This window comes from Conger conger, chromosome 8, assembly GCF_963514075.1.
Source record: "Conger conger chromosome 8, fConCon1.1, whole genome shotgun sequence".
Classification (NCBI taxonomy): Eukaryota; Metazoa; Chordata; class Actinopteri; order Anguilliformes; family Congridae; genus Conger; species Conger conger.
Window position 1 is genome coordinate 29,342,720 of NC_083767.1, and position 19,515 is coordinate 29,362,234.

Here is a 19,515-nt window from a genome sequence, read left to right on the forward strand (position 1 = left end):
CAAATTGCACAACAAAGCAGATAATGGTTTTATATTTTTAGAGGCCACAACGGCCACCCAACACCACAACAGATGCAATCTTTTTTTTCTTTTCTTTTTTTCAATGAGCAGCTTTGAAGGTGGACATGGACATGACGGACATTATTGTACATTAGCCCAATTTATTTATCTGAAACTAACTTTATTTTACACTTCACTGCCATTCCATAGTTCACATCACAAGAACAGAACAGGCAATGACAGCAATGAATAACAAACGTTTCATCTTTAAATCAATCCTTCCAAAAGATGGATCATTTTATTTCTGAGAGGCCTAAAGGCATCTCACACTAGTGACGTCACTGTCAATATTGGGCCGCACTATGCACTATGACGTGTTCTTATAATTAAAGAGTTAAATTAGCACTGTCACACTTTTTTCACTTATTTGAAAAAACAGAAAACAGAACAAACCTGAAAAACCCTGAATTAAATAAATCGGGCAGTTGTGTGGAGAATATTGGGTGCCAGCCCTTTCCAGCCCCTCAAAACTGTGTGCTGATTATATTAGACCTTCTCCTGGGATATCATAACTGAACATGCCACAATTAAAGGCACCTTCATTAGCACTAGGAGAGAAAATCTTTGGCTGAACAGTGATTTGTGAGTAAGATAAACAGAACAGTACAGGATTTCTCCAATTCTTTCTTCTAACATTCTAACCCTAGAAATAATCATGGACAACCTATTGAAGTCCAGCAGCAGGCAATTGGAAAAGAAGTAGCAGCTTGGTTAACTTGAGACTGAATAAGTGCTTCAAGTAGACTAGACTTGGTAAGCTCTCAGTGGCTTGGCTGGCTAGTAACTCACATTTTTACTCTGTCCGGGAAATGGCTTGGTGCACGTTTCCAGCGCTAACCATATTTCTGTTCAGCAATACACAGAATTGATATTAAAACATGTTTTTAAGTCAAATATAGAATAGCAATAAATGAGCAGTTTGTTGGAATCAGTATAACTGATACTAGTCACACCTGATACAAGTCAAGCATTGTAACATCAAATATGCTGTTTACAGATCGATGCAATACCACACTGTCTGAACAGGCCAGGGAAAATGAAAGCTGTACAGTACACCAACCTAACCTAGGCAAAGTATCCAAGCCCAGCCAAGGCAGAGTCACTGAGCCCTGCCTGGGAAGAGAAGTCCCTTCTTAAAGTCATCCAAGTGCCATTTTTCTTCAGCTATACAAAGCATTAGCCTACCACATGGATACAAACCAGCCAGGAATAGGGGTGGTTCAGAGCTCAGAGAGTGAAGTGACAATACACCAATTTAAATTTTAATCATTTATTGGAACAGTTACTTCTTATTTTTAAGCAGGCTCTTATTCTGTACCTATAAACCTTTTTTCTTGTGTTGGCTTTCCAAAACATTCAGCACAGTAAGACAGCAGTTGAAAGCTTATGCTATTAAAACGTGTTATTGTAAACCGTTGTTTTTGTTTCATAATGCAACGCTCTTAGAAACCTGTTCTTAAGTTGCTGAATTTAACATGCAGTTAAGGAAGAAAAGCCTTTCTCAGGAAAGAGTGAATCTCTTGCAGCTTTTTGCATCAGTGACAATAGCAAAGCAGAGCTTGAAAATACATCACAGCCAATGCCACTGCCAGTTTTATATCATATATTTTTGACATTTGGTCAGCTAACAACTGTGAAATTGTCACATTGCACAGGAAACTAACCATTCAAACATTTTTAACAGCATCCTGCCAGTCTATATCTAGCCTCAGATATAGAAATCATACACTATCCAAAAGTGAAGGGACAGCACACTATCAGCTTAAAAAGTACTGTCCATTTCCATAATCACCGTAGCCCTGCCTGAAGAAGCACAAATAGGAAGAAGGACCATCTATCGTTAAAGTTATGAGCAAGCCCAGATTATGCCTCCCAAACAATATTACATCAAATACTGGAGTGTGACAGAGCAGTCATACTCCAGTATGACTACTCCAGTATGGACATAATACCCCGAAAAGTAGGGCACCCTCACCCTTACCACTTAATAGGAGTGAAAATGTAGACACCAAAAAAAGACACCAGTTCTTTCAAAATAGTAAATAAAATGCTAATGTTGCAAATTTCTGTTTTGAGTGGGTCTAGAGCAGGGGTCACCAACCCTGTTCCTGGAGATCTACTGTCCTGTTGGTTTTGACCCCAACCTCAGCAAAGCACATTTCATTCAGCCGCTAAAGATCCTGTTGAGCTGCTAATTAGTAGAATCAGGTGTGCCAAATTTGGGTTGCAATGAAAACCTACAGGATGGTAAATCTACAGGAACAGGGTTGGTGACCACTGGTCTAGAGTATTAGACCAGAGATGAGTAACCTCATCTAGTAGGTAGGCTCAGCAGGCTCAAAACACTCAAAATATTCTCAAACACATTTGCAAACAACACATATTAAGGGTAACACAAAAGAAAATAACTACAGTTAAGCATTACATTACATTAATGGCATTTGGCAGATGCTCTTATCCAGAGCGACAAAAAAGTTCAAAGTGCATACACATAACCAGGGATACGTGCGCTGAAAGACCCTAGAGGGAAATATACAGCATAAAATATACAGTACTGTGCAAAAGTCTTAGTCTTTTTTGATAGGATGTCAGATATTTTAATGTATTTTTTTCTGCAGTGTGTCAGGAGAAAAGAGAAAATTTGAGATTTTCAAAATTAAATGCTACAGTGAAGGTTTTGCATTTCACAAAATGAAGTAACATTAAGAAAAAGACCACATTTCTGATAAGAACTTGATCAAGGCTGTCTGAGTGTACCTCCATAGCCAGAAAGAATCGAGACGGCCAAAGTCTGCAGAAGAACTGTGGCAAGTTCTCCAATTTGTTTGGTACAACCTACCAGCCGACTTTGATATAAAACTGCAGGACAATTTACCCAAGAGAATTCATGCAGTTTTAAAGACGAAGGGTGGTCACAACAAATGATGATTGAATGATGGAAATTAAGCTTTTAATTGTTCACTGCTCTTTATAGTAAATTCGATATTTAAAACTTGGATTTCATTATTTTTGAAAGCATCTCTGCTTTACTTATTTTTTTTTTTTAAACATGTACCTAATATTTCTACATTAGGACCATTTGGAATGTGTCCACTTAAGAGTGCTGTCGGAAACAGAGCATGAGACTATTCATTTACAGACATATTAAACATTTATACACAGCAATTATGTAAAAACGGCGTAGTCATTTGCTTGTCTCGACAGAAAGTCTTGGAAAACTGCAGCATCATTAAAATCTTAGCAGAAATGTTGTGAGAAAATGGCACTCACCAGGTTGATGCTGTAAGCCGTGCAGGGCAAGTCACTGAGGCTCTGATCCTGCAGCTTCTCGGTGAGCAGTGTCACCATGGTGGCAGTCCCCTTCTCTCCGTTCACGCTGACCAGCATCGGGGCTCCCAAGTACTCACACTACATTGCAGGAGCCATTGTGTTGGTTATGGGGATGGGGGGTTAGGTACAAGAAGGGAAGGGTGGGGCAGGGCGGGGCTGGGGGATGGGGAAAAAGAAGCAGGCTTCGTCTCACTTCGAGGCTGCCATCAGAGACTGTATCAAAATCCGTTTGCCATGGGACTGGCTTCACCTCCAACTTCAGGTCTGTCAGTCATGTATCATCTTGACACCCTTAATGAAGGAGAGGGGCATTAGAACTTTGCTCATGTTCCGGAGGGCCACTATTCCACAGACTCCAGAGAGGCCTAAATCCATGGCTCCAGACTGTGACTAAATGGTCGCATTTTGCTTGGTGATCTGACGGATTGTTTTAAAAGGTCTCACCCGGGTGACTAGTTACAGAATTTACAGATTTCATCCCTTGCCCTATCAGAACACATAGCTGGAATTTTGTTTGCCATGAATGAGTTCCTCAGAACCTCTAGTAAGAGAATTGTGACACATCACAGTTCTTGAAGGAAGTCTTTGCAGCAAAATAAATTAATGTTTTTTGTGACTGACATTACACGTGTAATAGAGCTACTGTGTCTTTGGGACCATGTGATGGGAAAAGTAAAAGAAGCTTTGTATATTATCTTTGTATATTTGTAACAACTGTAGTGTTTCCAAGGAGCAATCAAACATAGGGAAATTTGAATTTACCCTTTATATTTGTCATTTGGCAGACGCTTTTAATCCAAAGCATTACATTACATTACATTATTGGCATTTGGCAGACGCTCTTATCCAGAGCGACGTACAACAAAGTGCATACCCATAACCAGGGATAAGTTCGCTGAAAGACCCTAGAGGTAAGTACAATTTCAACTGCTACCTGTACAACAAAGATAAGGACAAGGGCCATTTTTTTTTTTTTTTTTTTTTTTTGAACAAACAAACAAACAAGAGCAAAAGTGACCAAAGTTAACTATCCAAACACTGCTTACCTAGCCAACTAAAAATACCGATACACAAAGCAAGTCACAGAGACAACAATTAAGGTTCACAGGGAGGTAGGGAGGGATGGGGAGAGGTACTGCTTGAAGAGGTGCGTCTTCAGCTTGCGCTTGAAGGTGGGGAGAGATTCTATAGTTCTGACCTCAACGGGGAGTTCGTTCCACCACCGTGGAGCCAGAACAGACAGTAGTCGTGAGCGTGAGGTGGAGGTTCTGAGAGGGGGAGGTGCCAAGCGGCCTGTGGAGGCTGAACGAAGAGGTCTGGCAGGGGTGTAGGGTCTGATGATTTTTTGCAGATAAGCTGGGGAAGACCCTTTAACTGCTTGGAAGGCTAGCACCAATGTTTTGAATTTGATGCGAGCCATGACAGGCAGCCAGTGGAGGGAAGTAAGCAGGGGGGTGACGTGTGAGTATTTGGGAAGGTTGAAGACCAGACGAGCTGCTGCATTCTGGATGAGTTGGAGGGGTCGGATGGCGGACGCTGGGAGGCCAGCCAAGAGGGAATTGCAGTAGTCCAGGCGGGACAGAACCATCGCTTGGACCAGGAGCTGGGTCGAGTAGGGGATGAGAAAGGGGCGGATTCTCCGTATGTTGTAGAGGAAGAACCTGCAAGACCGGGTCACCGCGGCAATGTTCTCGGAAAGGGACAGTCTGCTGTCCATCACCACGCCGAGGTTCCTTGCACTGGGTGACGGCGTGAGTGTGGTATCCCCGAGAGAAATGGAGAGATCCAGATGGGGAGAGGTATTAGCAGGGATGAATATCATTTCAGTTTTACCTGGGTTGAGCTTTAGATGGTCGATTTACAAGTGCATAGGTTCTTCCATAGGTTAAAGCATCAAATCCACAACTAGTAAAATACGCATGAATGGCTGTTCTAAACAAAAAGGCATTTTTTTTGGGTTAGACAAGAGGGATATCGAAGGGATCAGGAGGGAGGACTACAGTATAGTTTGAAAAGGTGTGTGGGGAGGGATTCTGCTGTCCTGTCCAGTGGCAGGCAAGTCATTCCACCACAGGAACCAGAACAGAAAACAGGCATGAACATGCAGCTCGACTGCCAGGTTGCCTGGTGCTGGAACCACAAGGCGACCAGAGAGGTCTTGCTGGGGAGTAAGGAGAAATTAAAGATTGTATGTAAAGTGGGGCAGTCCCCATAGCAGCCTGAAATGCCAACTCTAGGGCCTGGAAGCGGATGCGTGCGGCAATTGGAAGCCAGTGGAGACCAATGAGGGGTGGGGTGACATGAGCCAACCTGGGCTGACTGGTGGTCAGGCGGGCTGCAGCATTCTGGACCAGCTGGAGGGGCTTGATGTCACCGACCAGTAGGGAGTTGCAGTAACAGTAATGACATTTTTAATGACATTTGTAATTGTTGAGTTAAGTGGTGCAAATCTGAAATTTCCAGTAACTATCAGGCCTCATAAAATAACTGCACCTCTTGCTTTCTACAGTTTTTTCAACCTACTCATGGATTAGGTTGGTCAAAAAATGACTCATGGTCATTTGTTGATGTTCATGAAAATGATTATTAAGCTTTGTTGAATCATGCCAACACAACCTATGTAGGGTACAACCTTAAACTTAATTTCTGCAAATTAAGGCAAACGACTATCTATCTGCAGAATTTAACAGTGTAGGTCTGAAAGCTTGACTCGTTAGGCCTTCAGTTAAGCCAAGTGAAGACAATTCCAGAGCGTAGTAAATATGATTTCTCTCAGCAACCATGGGCTCACCTAAGCAACCGCCTGAGGATGTGAACATAAAGATAATCAACTCTTACAAAGCAGGGGAACACTAGAATAACTTTTTTTCTGAGCAGTATTATGAAAGTCTGAATTAATCTGAATTTACACAGAAAATTCTACCAGCGTACACTTCTTCAGGTTTTTCCCCTGCTTACAGTTACCAAAGATGAGGGTCCAAACCACAAACCACAATTTCCAATAGTTAGGGAATTGTTGGGTGCCACCACCCTCACCCCCTATATATAGAGCCAATATCTCTAGAATGAGAAATCCAAAGAGTATTTGAATATATAAATAACATTTACACAAAGTTTGAGGAAAATTGGGAGTGGTCACCCTCTACACCACTGGTTGATTTTTCACAGAATGACCCCAAAGCAGATTGCACATATCACTGTAAAGGACCATCAGAAAGATTTAGTTGACACTGGACCACAGTGTAGTATTGTGAATACAAAAATGAAGTGCATGGAATAGTTATCAGAAAGAAACCTCTCTTAAGACTTCATCCGTAAGTCAAAATTTTAAGCATTTCAACACAACAGTCATACTTTTTGGGACAAAGTGCTGTGGACTAATTCAATTTTAACTAATTGGCCACAACCACCAAAAATACATTTGAATAAAAACAGGGGAAGCATTTGAAGGAAAGAACACATTGACAATAGTTAAGCAAGGGGAAAAATGCTTTGGGGTTGTCTTACAGCACAGGCAATATTGTACAGGTGGAAGGAAGAATGGATTCAACCAAACATCAGCATATACTAGATTTCCCACAGTCAGTGACTCTAAAAATATGTTAGATATTTCAACAAGACAATGGTACAAAACCTACCTCAAACTGAATCTTAAGAGTAAGATATTTTAGAAGGTATGGTAGGTTTAAGAATGGCTTTCACAGCCCACAGACATGAATACCATTGAAAATCTGAAGGAGGATCTTATAGTGTATGAAAAAGACAGGAATTGTGAACTAATAAAAGTTTAGTTTATTTGCACAGCCAAAGGTTTGCCCAAACATTTGCATATTTACAGTTTTATTCATTTACAGTTTTATTTATTTCAATCTGTAAAATTTTGCAAATAATAAACAATTGTGCTATAAAATCTACAGAAATATGCAATTAGGTTTGTTCCCTAGAGGTTCTTTTCAATTTTCACTTAAACAAAAAATTTAAAATAAATAAACTGACCAAGGGTTCCCAAACGTTTATATACCACTTTAAAGCTAAATGATACCAACAATCTCTGTGAAAGAGTTCCAGCCAAAGGCTGCTTCAAACTGCACATTCCCCAGAACAGCATTCTGAACAGAGACCATAGCATATCTAAATTACGTCAGATGGTTACACACTCCAGTTTCCAAAAAAACATCACTTGCTTTCAGAAGGAAGCATCAGAGTGGGTGTCCTAAGAACTCTGGCAACGGTCCCCGAAACAGGCCTATCTTCCGTTCCAAACATCACTGTAGGCGGCCGGCAGTCGCTGCCTTTATTTAGAGGCCATTGAGAAACTGAGGACACAGAGCAGAAAAAGGAGGCTTGTTTCTGATCAGCAACAGACGGCCAGCTGAATATCACCCCCAAGGGGGAGGGGTGGTGGCGGGAAGCCTTTATTATTCAGAGACCTAAACCGCTCTCATGACTAACAGCAGCATGACTAATGGCATCACTGATGATTGTGTCTCAAATATCAGGGACTTTCTTCTGCTGGGTTCTCACAGGGAAATATGATGCCATCAATTCAAGGGAACATTGTAGCTGCAACTCGCACCCTGTGGACACCACTGTTGTGAAGGACCCATTAACCACTTCTACCATTAACCACTTATCAAAGAAATGTGTACGGATGTGGTCATCTAGAAGACCTAGAGCAACTTCCAGGTGTCTGTTGGGTAGCAGATGTTATATATGCTGCTTGACCATATGTTACACCACAGACAACTTGTCATTCAGGTTTCCATACATTCTTTTGGCGCATTAATGGTATTGATATACAGATACAGGGTCAGCCAATATTTGTTTACAGTACTGGCACAAATTGTGGAAAAACTGCATTTATAAACACAAGTTTGACAACCAATTAAATAATTTGCAACAGTATCTCTTACTGGCAAAAGAAAGTAATGTAATTAATTCATTAGCATTTGTTAAAAAATTCATACTCATTACATTCCTATACAGTGCAGTCTTTGGACAGTTTGAACAATTTCTGTTCTTTTGGCCCTGTACTCCAGCACATGAATTACATGAAATAATGAATATGATGTTAAAGTACAGATTGTCAGACTGTCTTCTTTAATTTGAGAGTATCTACATGCATATGGGGTGATCTGTGTAGGAATTATATCGCTTTTTATACAGTCCCCCCATTTTAGGGGACCAAAAGTAATCGGACAGTTCGCTTTTCAGCTGTTTCTGATCAGTTAGGGGGTCTTGATTGTAGGCTTTTGATTGCTTTGGAGTGTTATTGGCATGGTGGTGGGGTGTTAAGAGTAAGTATGACTGCCATAGGTGCTGGCCCACTTGCCTTCACTGATAATGTAGCTGCAGATAGGAGCAGCAGAATCAAATACCTCTAAACCCATTGGACAGTGCTTCATCCCACAGCAAGGTAGTGATCCCAAACATATACCAGTGCTCTCTTCTTTATGACATTCCAAACAGCATGTTTCAGCAAGCCAATTGCATTGCCTCTGTCTCTGACTTTTTTTTTTTCTCAGCCTCATAATGGCTTCCGTGACTTTCATTGGCACAACTCTGGTCCTCATGTTGACAAATATGAATAACAGACTCAAAAAGCAATCAAAAGCCTAGAATCAAGACTAGATACTGAAAGCCTTCTTATACCTACATATATAACTTATACACCCAACTATTCAGAAACAGCCAAAAGGGCAACTGTCCAATTACTTTTAGTCCCCTAAAATGGGTGGACTATGTATAAAAAGGGATGTAATTCCAATATCGATCATCCAAAATGTATGCAAGTACCCTTACATTGAAGGTGACAGTAATCTCAAGTTATCTTTTCACTTCAAATCCAATCTGCCTTGAGTCAAAAACAGAAATTGTACCACTGTCAAAATACAGACTGCACTGTACATATACTACTCAGTGACCACTTTATTATGTACATCTTTCTTGTACTGGGTAGGGCTGAACTGAATTATTTTTTGGGGAGATTTTTCAGAGCAATATTGTGATATTGCGATCCCTTCCCTTTTGTATTCACAGTGCATAACAAAACTAATTCTATAGTAACACAACATTAGATGCTGTCAACATAAACGGCTGTAATAACTTAAATGTAATGGAGAAATTTAATGAACTGATATGCAAACATATTGATATAAAGAAAATTCTTCAATTAACTTTTTAATTGAAAAACCAAAAGGTTCACAATAAAAATCTTTTGATAACCTAGCCTTCTTTCAGTAATCAAAACAGACAAAATGAGTAGGCTATAAATAGCCGAATGAAAGCCAAAGATCACCGGCTACAAGAAGAGTTTGGCTATTCCTCACCTAGCTTTAACCCTCCTACACAGTGGTTTCTTTTTCAGTTAATGATTGTTTCAACCTACATATTCAATTGATGATCATTAGCTCCTGTTTGATATAATTGGTTAATCACACACCTGACTATATGCCTACAAAATACCTTTGTGCAAGTGTACCTAGAAGAACCGATGCAGGTTTGAAGGCAAAGTGTGGTCACACCAAATATGTTCACTCACTTTGCATTTTGTTAATTGGTAAAAATAAACTATTAGCATTTCTATTTTTGAAAGCATTCTTATTTTACATAATTTTTTTCACACCTGCCTAAAACTTTTCCACAGTACAGTAGATGCATTGTTCAGGCTGGGTAAGATCTGTTTGCCCCCAGACAGCCCGAGTTCTTTATGGCAGATTTTACAAGGCGCTAGAAACATTCCTTAGAGAGTCTGGTCCATGTTCACATGTTCACATCACACAGTTGCAGCAGGTATGTCGGCTACACATTCATGCTGTGAATCACCACAGGGGCTATATTGGATTCAGATATTGGATGGTGACAGTGGAGGCCACTGGAGCATAATGAACTCATCGGCATGTTCATGGAACCAGCTTGAGATGACGTGTTCCATAGTGTTGTGATGTGTAGACAATGGCAATAAAGCATGCACATAGCTATAAACAATACTCAGGTAGACTGTGGCATTTAAACAATGCAATATTTATTGATTTGCCAAGAAAACATTACCCACACCATTACACACACAAAATGACTGGCAGGAAAATGACTGACCGCAAATAAATTGAAGTTTTTTGTTATTTATTTTTATTTTTTTATCTGCCCAAAGCAGACCGTGTTCACTTTTTCAGATTTGCTTTTAGCTGCGATTATTTTTCCACCAAGCAGTAGCTGATTAGCTAGCTATTAAAGGGTAGGCACCAGATAATTACAATAATCAAATACACCAGCCAAATAGAAGTAGCCCTATTTTCTGATTCCCTATGTTTAAAAACCTAATTTTATTGACATAAAGGCAAGAAATAGAGCCCTAAATGCTGTAATCGCTTACCCTTTCTGCCCCGTCTCACAATGCCTGTAATCTGCACCCTGTCATATTTTGCGATGCATTAGCATTAGCACTTCTTCCATTTAAGAATTAAAGCGTTACAACTTGATGTGCTTTTAAGAACTTTATTGTGACAACACTAATGGAAAAGGAGTTAAATAGACAAATTTGCTCACTACAGCTGGATTAGAGTAGATCCTAATTCATTCATTTTATTTTCCCTCACTTGGTTGGTAGCTTCATGCATGGCACAGTAGTGCTATTGTTTTCATTTTGACAGCACAAGATACTATGAATCAGATGAGATTGGCCAGAGAAGTGGACTTTTTATACTTCGCTAAATTACAATGGCACGAAACCAGGGATAATCACATACGACCTTGTGCAAAAGTCTTAGGCACCATAGAATTTTTTTACATTTGGTCTTGGATGTTTCTACATTAGTGTGTCATTTGAAAAGAGCACATTTCAGATTAATAATCGGCCTGGTCTCGAATGGTGTGCTTGTTCATAGCTTTTTATTCCCATTAATTTCTCAAATATTCAAGGTTTTCCAGGCAAAAAAGTCCCACAGGATTGAATGGTGGAATGTTTCTATCGTTATGAATTCAATTAAGAAATGTTGTCATTTTTTTATTTTTTTTAAATGCCATTACTCACTCAACACCAATAAAGGCTCACTGTCCTAGCACCAGCAGCTGGCATTAGGGCTGCAATCTATTCGGATTATGATTCGCACCGCTTATTTAGCAAATGGTTGTTTTAGGCATGTCCTAACTAACAATAAAGACAAAGATGAATACTTCATTCAAAAATACTTCCCGCTGATAGAAAAGAAATACAAATTCCAATATGCATTTTTTTTGTGAACAGGATCATTGTGAATAATAGGTTATTATACCACGGCTTGGTTAACACTAATTTCTAATTGGCTGGAGGGGGGTGCATTATTTCCCAGTAAATACACGGTAATAATCCATGGCTATGAAGTAGTTGCAGTGAAAGTGGCCTTACCACTGTTCTAAATCAATATGCAAGCTCATTCAACACGACTGAAGATTCCATTCACAACTGAACATAATGGCATCAATTCTGTCAACGTTATCTAAGCCATCAAAAATGAAAGGATTCTTCAAAACCTTTGGTCTTTTCAGCATGTATGGATACTAGGCTATAGGCTAATTATTATGACAAATAATCTGCTGGACAGTCCAGTAAAAAGTGGTCCGTCTGTCAAAACGCCTGTCTTGATGAGACCAAGGGCTATGACTGGAGAATGTTTTCCCTTTAAAGAAATTCTCGCCCATAACAAGAACAGAAATGTAAATGGCCGGTTCCCCATATCGCTTGTTTCAGATGCTGTTTTCAATTAGTTTTTTTCCGCTATTTCGCTATAGAAACGGTTTGGTTTCAACAAATGAATACGATGTGGTCTAGTCATGGTTTCCACATACATAGGCTACATTAAAGAAGACCGACAGTGTAGCTAATTAACATTGATGTTAACATTAGGTAAATTGCACCATCACTACTTTGGGAAACGGCTGAAAGCGGTACTAAGAGGTAAAATCATATCATATTCCACACACAAAAAAAAGAAAGACAATGAACAGGAATAAAATACTTAGAATAAAAGATTAAAGAACTTGAAAACAACAACGCAACTAATCCCACAGCACAGATCCAAAATGATTTACAGAAATAGGAATTACAATTGAATGAACACATTAATAGGAAAACTCAATTCTGCCTTGACACAAAAGTTTTGAATATAGCAATAAATCTGATTAATACCTGGCCAACCAAATCAAGTGAAATAAAAAATAAAAAAATAAAAAAATTACAACGATTTTGAAAGAAAGGAAGATTGTACAGACACCTAAGGAAATACTTTTATACCAATCTGTATTCGTCAATACGTAAACCAAGCCAAGAAAACATTGACACATTCCTATGCAATATTGATTTCCTACAACTTACTGAAGACCAAGCAAATACACTTGAAAAACCGTTTACAATAACATAAATCCACAATGCACTAAAACTCCTGCCTAACAAAACAGTCACTCCATCTATCATCCACCCAGACCAAACTGACTATATGAAAGGAAGACACTCATCTAATAACCTACATAGACTATTTAACTTAATTCATTACACAACTCACACAAACTGACCAAAAGCTATAGACTCACTGGATGCAGAAAATTGGGAAATTTACTTTCTACACTAAAGAAATTTGGTTTCGGTGGATCATTTATCAACTGGGTGCGAATTTTCTACACATCACCAACCAATGCAACCACAACACTTCACTTAGCACAGTGGTATTAAGCAAGGATGCCCGCTCTCTCCATCTTTATTTGCAATATTCATTGAACCACTTGCAGCAGCCATCCGTCAAAAAATCAAACATTACTGGAATCCAAAAAAAAAATAAAAAAATACACCAAACACACCAAATAATTAATACTACAATCTCACTGACCAAACACACTCCCATCTAAAACAATCTTAACGAACAGAAAATAATTAAATATTTCATCATGGATTAGAAAAGGTATCGCACACTTCAAACATATCTTCCATAGCGACACTTTGGCCTCTTTTCCTCATTTGGTCCAGAATTACAGCATTCACTACAATCACTTTTTAGAATTCCTCCTCTATTCAGACCAAAATGAACATTAAATCATCCAACTTCAATCTTCCCCCACTAACATCAGATGTGATCAACATCACAACTAGAAAAAACTACTATCCCAAATCTACAAGATCATTTCCATGTCTGATTTAACAATATCCATCCCTTCAAAAAAATGGGAGCAAGACCTACAAATTACTCCCGGTGTTGACTTCTGGACCGAAATCTGCAAAAACATCTTCTCTTTATCATCTTCTATTCATAGAGTACACTACATGGGGGAAAGGATGTTTAAAATGGGTTTTATAGGCCCTGAGATTTGTCCACACTGCACGCAAAACACCACGGACAGATACAGTGCATCCGGAAAGTATTCACAGCACTTCACTTTTCCCACATTTTGTTATGTTACAGCCTTATTCCAAAATGGAATAAATTAATTTTTTTCCTCAAAATTCTACACACAAACACCACATAATGACAACATGTAAGAAGTTTTAAACATTTTTGCAAATTTATTAAAAATAAAAAACTAAGAAATCACATGTGCATAAGTATTCAAGAGCCTTTGCTCAATACTTTGTTGATGCACCTTTGGCAGCAATTACAGCCTCAAGTCTTTTTGAATATGATCCCACAAGCTTGGCACACCCATCTTTGGGCAGTTTCGCCCATTCCTCTTTGCAGCACCTCTCAAGCTCCATCAGGTTGGATGGGGAGCGTCGGTGCACAGCCATTTTCAGATCTCTCCAGAGATGTTCAATCGGATTCAAGTCTGGGCTCTGGCTGGGCCACTCAAGGACATTCACAGAGTTGTCCTGAAGCCACTCCTTTGATATCTTGGCTGTGTGCTTAGGGTCGTTGTCCTGCCGAAAGATGAACCGTCGCCCCAGTCTGAGGTCAAGAGCGCTCTGGAGCAGGTTTTCATCCAGGAAGTCTCTGTACATTGGGGCATTCATCTTTCCCTCAATCCTGACTAGTCTCCCAGTCCCTGCCGCTGAAAAACATCCCCACAGCATGATGCTGCCACCACCATGCTTCACTGTAGGGATGGTTTGGCCAGGTGATGAGCAGTGCCTGGTTTCCTCCAAATATGACGCCTGGCATTCACACCAAAGAGTTCAATCTTTGTCTCATCAGACCAGAGAATTTTGTTCTCATGGTCTGAGAGTCCTTCAGGTGCCTTTTGGCAAACTCCAGGCAGGCTGCCAAGTGCCTTTTACTAAGGAGTGGCTTCCATCTGGCCACTCTACCATACAGGCCTGATTGGTGGATTGCTGCAGAAATGGTTGTCCTTCTGGAAGGTTCCCCTCTCTCCACAGAGGACCACTGGAGCTCTGACAGAGTGACCATTGGGCTCTTGGTCACCTCCCTGACTAAGGCCCTTCTCCCCCGATTGCTCAGTTTAGATGGGCAGCCAGCTCTGGTGGTTCCAAACTTCTTCCATTTATGGATGATGGAGGCCACTGTGCTCATTGGGACCTTCAAAGCAGCAGAGATTTTTCTGTACCCTTCACCAGATTTGTGCCTCGAGACAATCCTGTCTCGGAGGTCTACAGACAATTCCTTTGACTTCATGCTTGGTTTGTGCTCTGACATGCACTGTCAACTGTGGGACCTTATATAGACAGGTGTGTGCCTTTCCAAATCATGTCCAATCAACTGAATTTACCACAGGTGGACTCCAATTAAGCTGTAGAAACATCTCAAGGTTGATCAGTGGAAACAGGATGCACCCGAGTTCAATTTTGAGCTTCATGGCAAAGGCTGTGAATACTTATGTACATATAACAAGTTTTTTATTTTTAATAAATTTGCAAAAATTTCAAAAACAACTTCTTTCATGTTGTCATTATGGGGTGTTGTGTGTAGAATTTTGAGGAAAAAAATGAATTTATTCCATTTTAGAATAAGGCTGTAAGATAACAAAATCTGGGAAAAGTGAAGCGCTGTGAATACTTTCCGGATGCACTGTATATATGCGTGCCACATGGGATTGCACATCAATTAAACAATTCTGGTGGGACATCACAGACCACATCCCACTCTCCCCTCCACTCTGCTTACATAGACATATTCATTACATTACATTATTGGCATTTGGCAGACGCTCTTATCCAGAGCGACGTACAACAAAGTGCATATCCATAACCAGGGATAAGTTCGCTGAAAGACCCTAGAGGGAAGTACAATTTGAACTGCTACCTGTACAACAAAGATAAGGACGAGGGCCAATGTTTTTTTTTTTTTTTTTTTTTAAACAAGAAACAAAGAGCAAAAGTGACCAAAGTTAACTATCAAAACACTGCTTACCTAGCCAACTAAAAAATACCGATACACAAAGCAAGTCACAGAGACAACAATTAAGGTTCACAGGGAGGTAGGGAGGGATGGGGAGAGGTGCTGCTTGAAGAGGTGTGTCTTCAGCTTGCGTTTGAAGGTGGGGAGAGATTCTACAGTTCTGACCTCAACGGGGAGTTCGTTCCACCACCGTGGAGCCAGAACAGACAGCAGTCGTGAGTGTGAGGTGGAGGTTCGGAGAGGGGGAGGTGCCAAGCGGCTTGTGGAGGCTGAACGAAGAGGTCTGGCAGGGGTGTAGGGTCTGATGATTTTTTGTAGATGAGCTGGGGAAGACCCCTTAACTGCTTGGAAGGCTAGCACCAATGTTTTGAATTTGATGCGAGCCATGACAGGCAGCCAGTGGAGGGTAGTAAGCAGGGGGGTGACGTGCGAGTATTTGGGAAGGTTGAAGACCAGACGAGCTGCTGCATTCTGGATATTCAACATAAACGTAAACAAAACATCCAGTAGAATACTCTCCATAGCCCTAACTATCGCCCAGAAAATCATCCTCATGAATTGGAAATCAAGGAACACAATCAATATAACACTTTGGAATCGAATACATAAATAAATGGAAAAACTATCTGCCTCAATTAAAAAACAAAGCACCGACTTCGACATAATCTTTTTTTTTGCCTGTCCACCATCCATAATAAACATGCACACCATTATTCACACCCATTGTTATCATTATCTTTATTATTATTGACCTCTGATTGTCGTCATAATATATCGCCCTCTCAAGATTTAAACTGCATTCATTTCTGAGCTCTCTTCACTATTGACCAGTGCCCATGCAATGTCTCCTAATGTACTTCTGTTGGGTGATCGTAATATTAACCTTGACTCATCCTACTGTAATGTCACTACTGATTTTATGTCTCTGCTGAATTGTTGTGATATTATACAACATGCTAACATTAAATTCCCCACTCACAACAAAGGTCATATACTGGACCTTGTCTGTTCCTCTGGTGTAACCCCCTCCAACATTACCAGCAAAGAGCTTCCTAAGAAAATGTTATGTTTTAAATTTCTGTCTCAATGTCTTTCGAAAAATGTAAACGCACCATCTGCTTCAGAAATGTGAAAAACATTGACCCTGATTACTGCTTGTCCACAACTGATTACTGCTTGTCCTATCCCTGACCATATCTGCACCTCCTCTGAAGAGTTAGCAAGCCTCTCACTACAATAACTTCCTCTCAAAGTCACTAGACACTAGCCCCCCAGAAAAAATGCAGTCTCCTTCACGGACGGACGCACGCACATGCACACACACCGCTCCGTTACACCCCTGAAGTCCACCAATTAAAATCTATTGGGCGTGCCTAGAGCATCTCTCCAAGAGTACAGGACTTGTTCATACCAATAAATAAATGAATGAATGACCTTTTTTAACCAATGTTTAATTGTTTTTTACCATCATAGTGGGTTATGGCAGTCACTGCTTCTGGATTAACTGATTACCAGCACAATCATACACAAATCCACAGCACTATGACACTCCACAGTGGGTGCCTGATCCCATTTAAGCCACAAAGCTTGAAAACCTGCATGTGCTGAGCCTCCTTTGTTGCCGTATGGCTATAGCTTGCGGAATCCATTCCATGTCAGCAGGCAGAAATTATGGCAGGAACAGGTAATTGGGGCAGGAAAGGTTTCGATGCAAGCCATTCTAGGAGAGGTAATCCATCAGGTGTTAGGTGGTGTCAAACGGCTGTCACATCTCTGAGCACATAGGAATGCAGTCGAGAAAAACAATAGCTGCCGCAAAGGCAAGGGAGGCCTCAGGAGAATGCTCCTCTTATCAGACCCATTAGACCCATATTAGACCCAGGACCCCTGTTGCCTCACCAACATATTCACACAAAGTAATGAAACGTGGGACAAAATGTCACTAGCCCACCTGAAATGCCATACAGGTCAACTATAAGCATGAAACAGAGGATTTGACCAGCAGTATTCAATCCTACATTTTGTAGGGGACTACCCCATTCTGCCAAAAACCAAATGACAAACATTTTTCCATTTTCTTTTTTTTACCCCCGACATCTTATAAAACAACCAGAAGATACATGAGCCTGTTTTTTGCAGTATAAAATTAACCAGAACAGGTATCGAGTTTTGGTCATATTTTAGGTTCCTGTTCATACAAATATAGTTTAAATGGTAAAACCACAGGCTACTAGGTAACACGTATTGGGTGATACCAAGCAGCCTGCGGCCCTATGTCTACAGTCTCCTAGCCAGAGCCTGCACACACTGTCTATGAAGGTCAATCCATGGACCTGATGAGGTTGCACAGGGAACATGCAACAGGAGCATGTGTGTGTCATGGGCCAGAGGACAATGTTTTGATAATGGTACTGCAACTTCAAAGGCCATTATATCACTCACCCTACTATACCACATTAGATAAGTCAACTACAACATTAGCTGCTCCTCTGCATTTCAATTGTAATATAATCTATTATTTTGTGTGTTCACTGGATATTTAAGACTACGTAATATATTGGCAGAGAGCTTGCAAGTCAGAATGGCTCATAGGACATCAGTATTAGGAGAGATCCAGGTCAGAAAGTTCCCTTTCACCAGACACACTCCTGCCATTCAAAAAACACCTAGCCTATTTTCTGAATCATTAATCACAACTTTCCAGGTTTAAGCATACCTTGCATGATGGTGGAACTCCCATAAGAAACTTCAAAATACATTTGGGGCATTAATTTGCATTATCGTAATGCCTTGCAACTGTGCTCTATCATTTGCAGAGCTTAAATAACTTACCTTTATCAGTCTTCATCTATGCAGTTGCCTTGATATTAAGCACATACTGCATGCAATATACGAAATGTACTTTATGAATAAAGTGGATTGATTGAGTGATTGAACATGAATTCATAAGAAAATCTACCTACCACTATGACTGAGGGATGGGTGGTTAATAAACTTGAACCGTGAGGCATACATCTTCCACTGCACGCACAAACACGGACTGAGCACAAGCATGATAGGAATGGAAAATAGAAATGACATGCTGACCAGACTCAACCTGAGGCCCGTGATCTGTAGCTACACACAATAGCGCAAGTGATGACCACACATCTCGTCGCACCGAGGAAAACGGACCCAAAAATACGCCATACTAGCTATTACGTCAAAACCCTCTGACGGAAAGCAAATGTTGGTGGGGCATACCACTACCACATACCCCTTCAATCTCTAACACCCTCTCAATTTTACAGAAACCAAGCTGTATATTTCGTGGCAACCATATTTGTGCCACGTTTTCGCTTTCCGATTTGCAGTAATATAATCACACTTTTCCGACTATTGCCGCATTTGACATCGTAATGGTTAGAAAGGTGGCTACATTCATTTACGGTCATCTGAACAACACAACCATGTCCCTTGTTCGCAAGCTATGGCAATAATGCGGACTAGTACTGCCTTTGCTAGCAAAGATGGTTTAACCAAATAACCGTTTAGAATATATATTGTATAATGTTATAAAATACCGGGATTTAGTGTCGACATTTTCATATTACCAGTTTGGTGAGCGTCTGGCTTACCTTGCTTGGTTATCGTGATACACTGTTTACAACGCTGTCTCTCCAGCCGACGCATCCCCCCTCCCTCCCCCCAATATGCGCATTTTAACAACCCCTTATCCTTGCAGCAAAGCATAAACAAGCCCAACGCCGGAGCCATCTAAACGGCTGGCTAGCTGGCCTGGTAAGATTTTCTGCCCCTCGCATAACGTTAG

The 19,515-nt window shown here is 40.4% G+C and overlaps 1 protein-coding gene across 5 annotated transcripts in view; it reads right to left on the bottom strand.

Moving 5' to 3' along the window:
• The window catches only part of LOC133135319 (protein FAM53A-like), a 53,797-nt gene that overhangs the window by 33,177 nt on the left and 1,105 nt on the right, over positions 1–19,515 (bottom strand). For 3 of the 5 annotated variants that reach the window (XM_061252235.1, XM_061252231.1, XM_061252233.1), the window contains exon 2: positions 3,331–3,681. In XM_061252235.1, the coding sequence (XP_061108219.1) occupies positions 3,331–3,447 (117 nt within the window). In that variant the 5' untranslated portion in view covers positions 3,448–3,681. Of the gene's footprint in view, positions 1–3,330; positions 3,682–19,321; positions 19,386–19,515 lie in introns of those variants that run through there. The other 2 variants (XM_061252236.1, XM_061252234.1) reach the window with 2 other exon arrangements.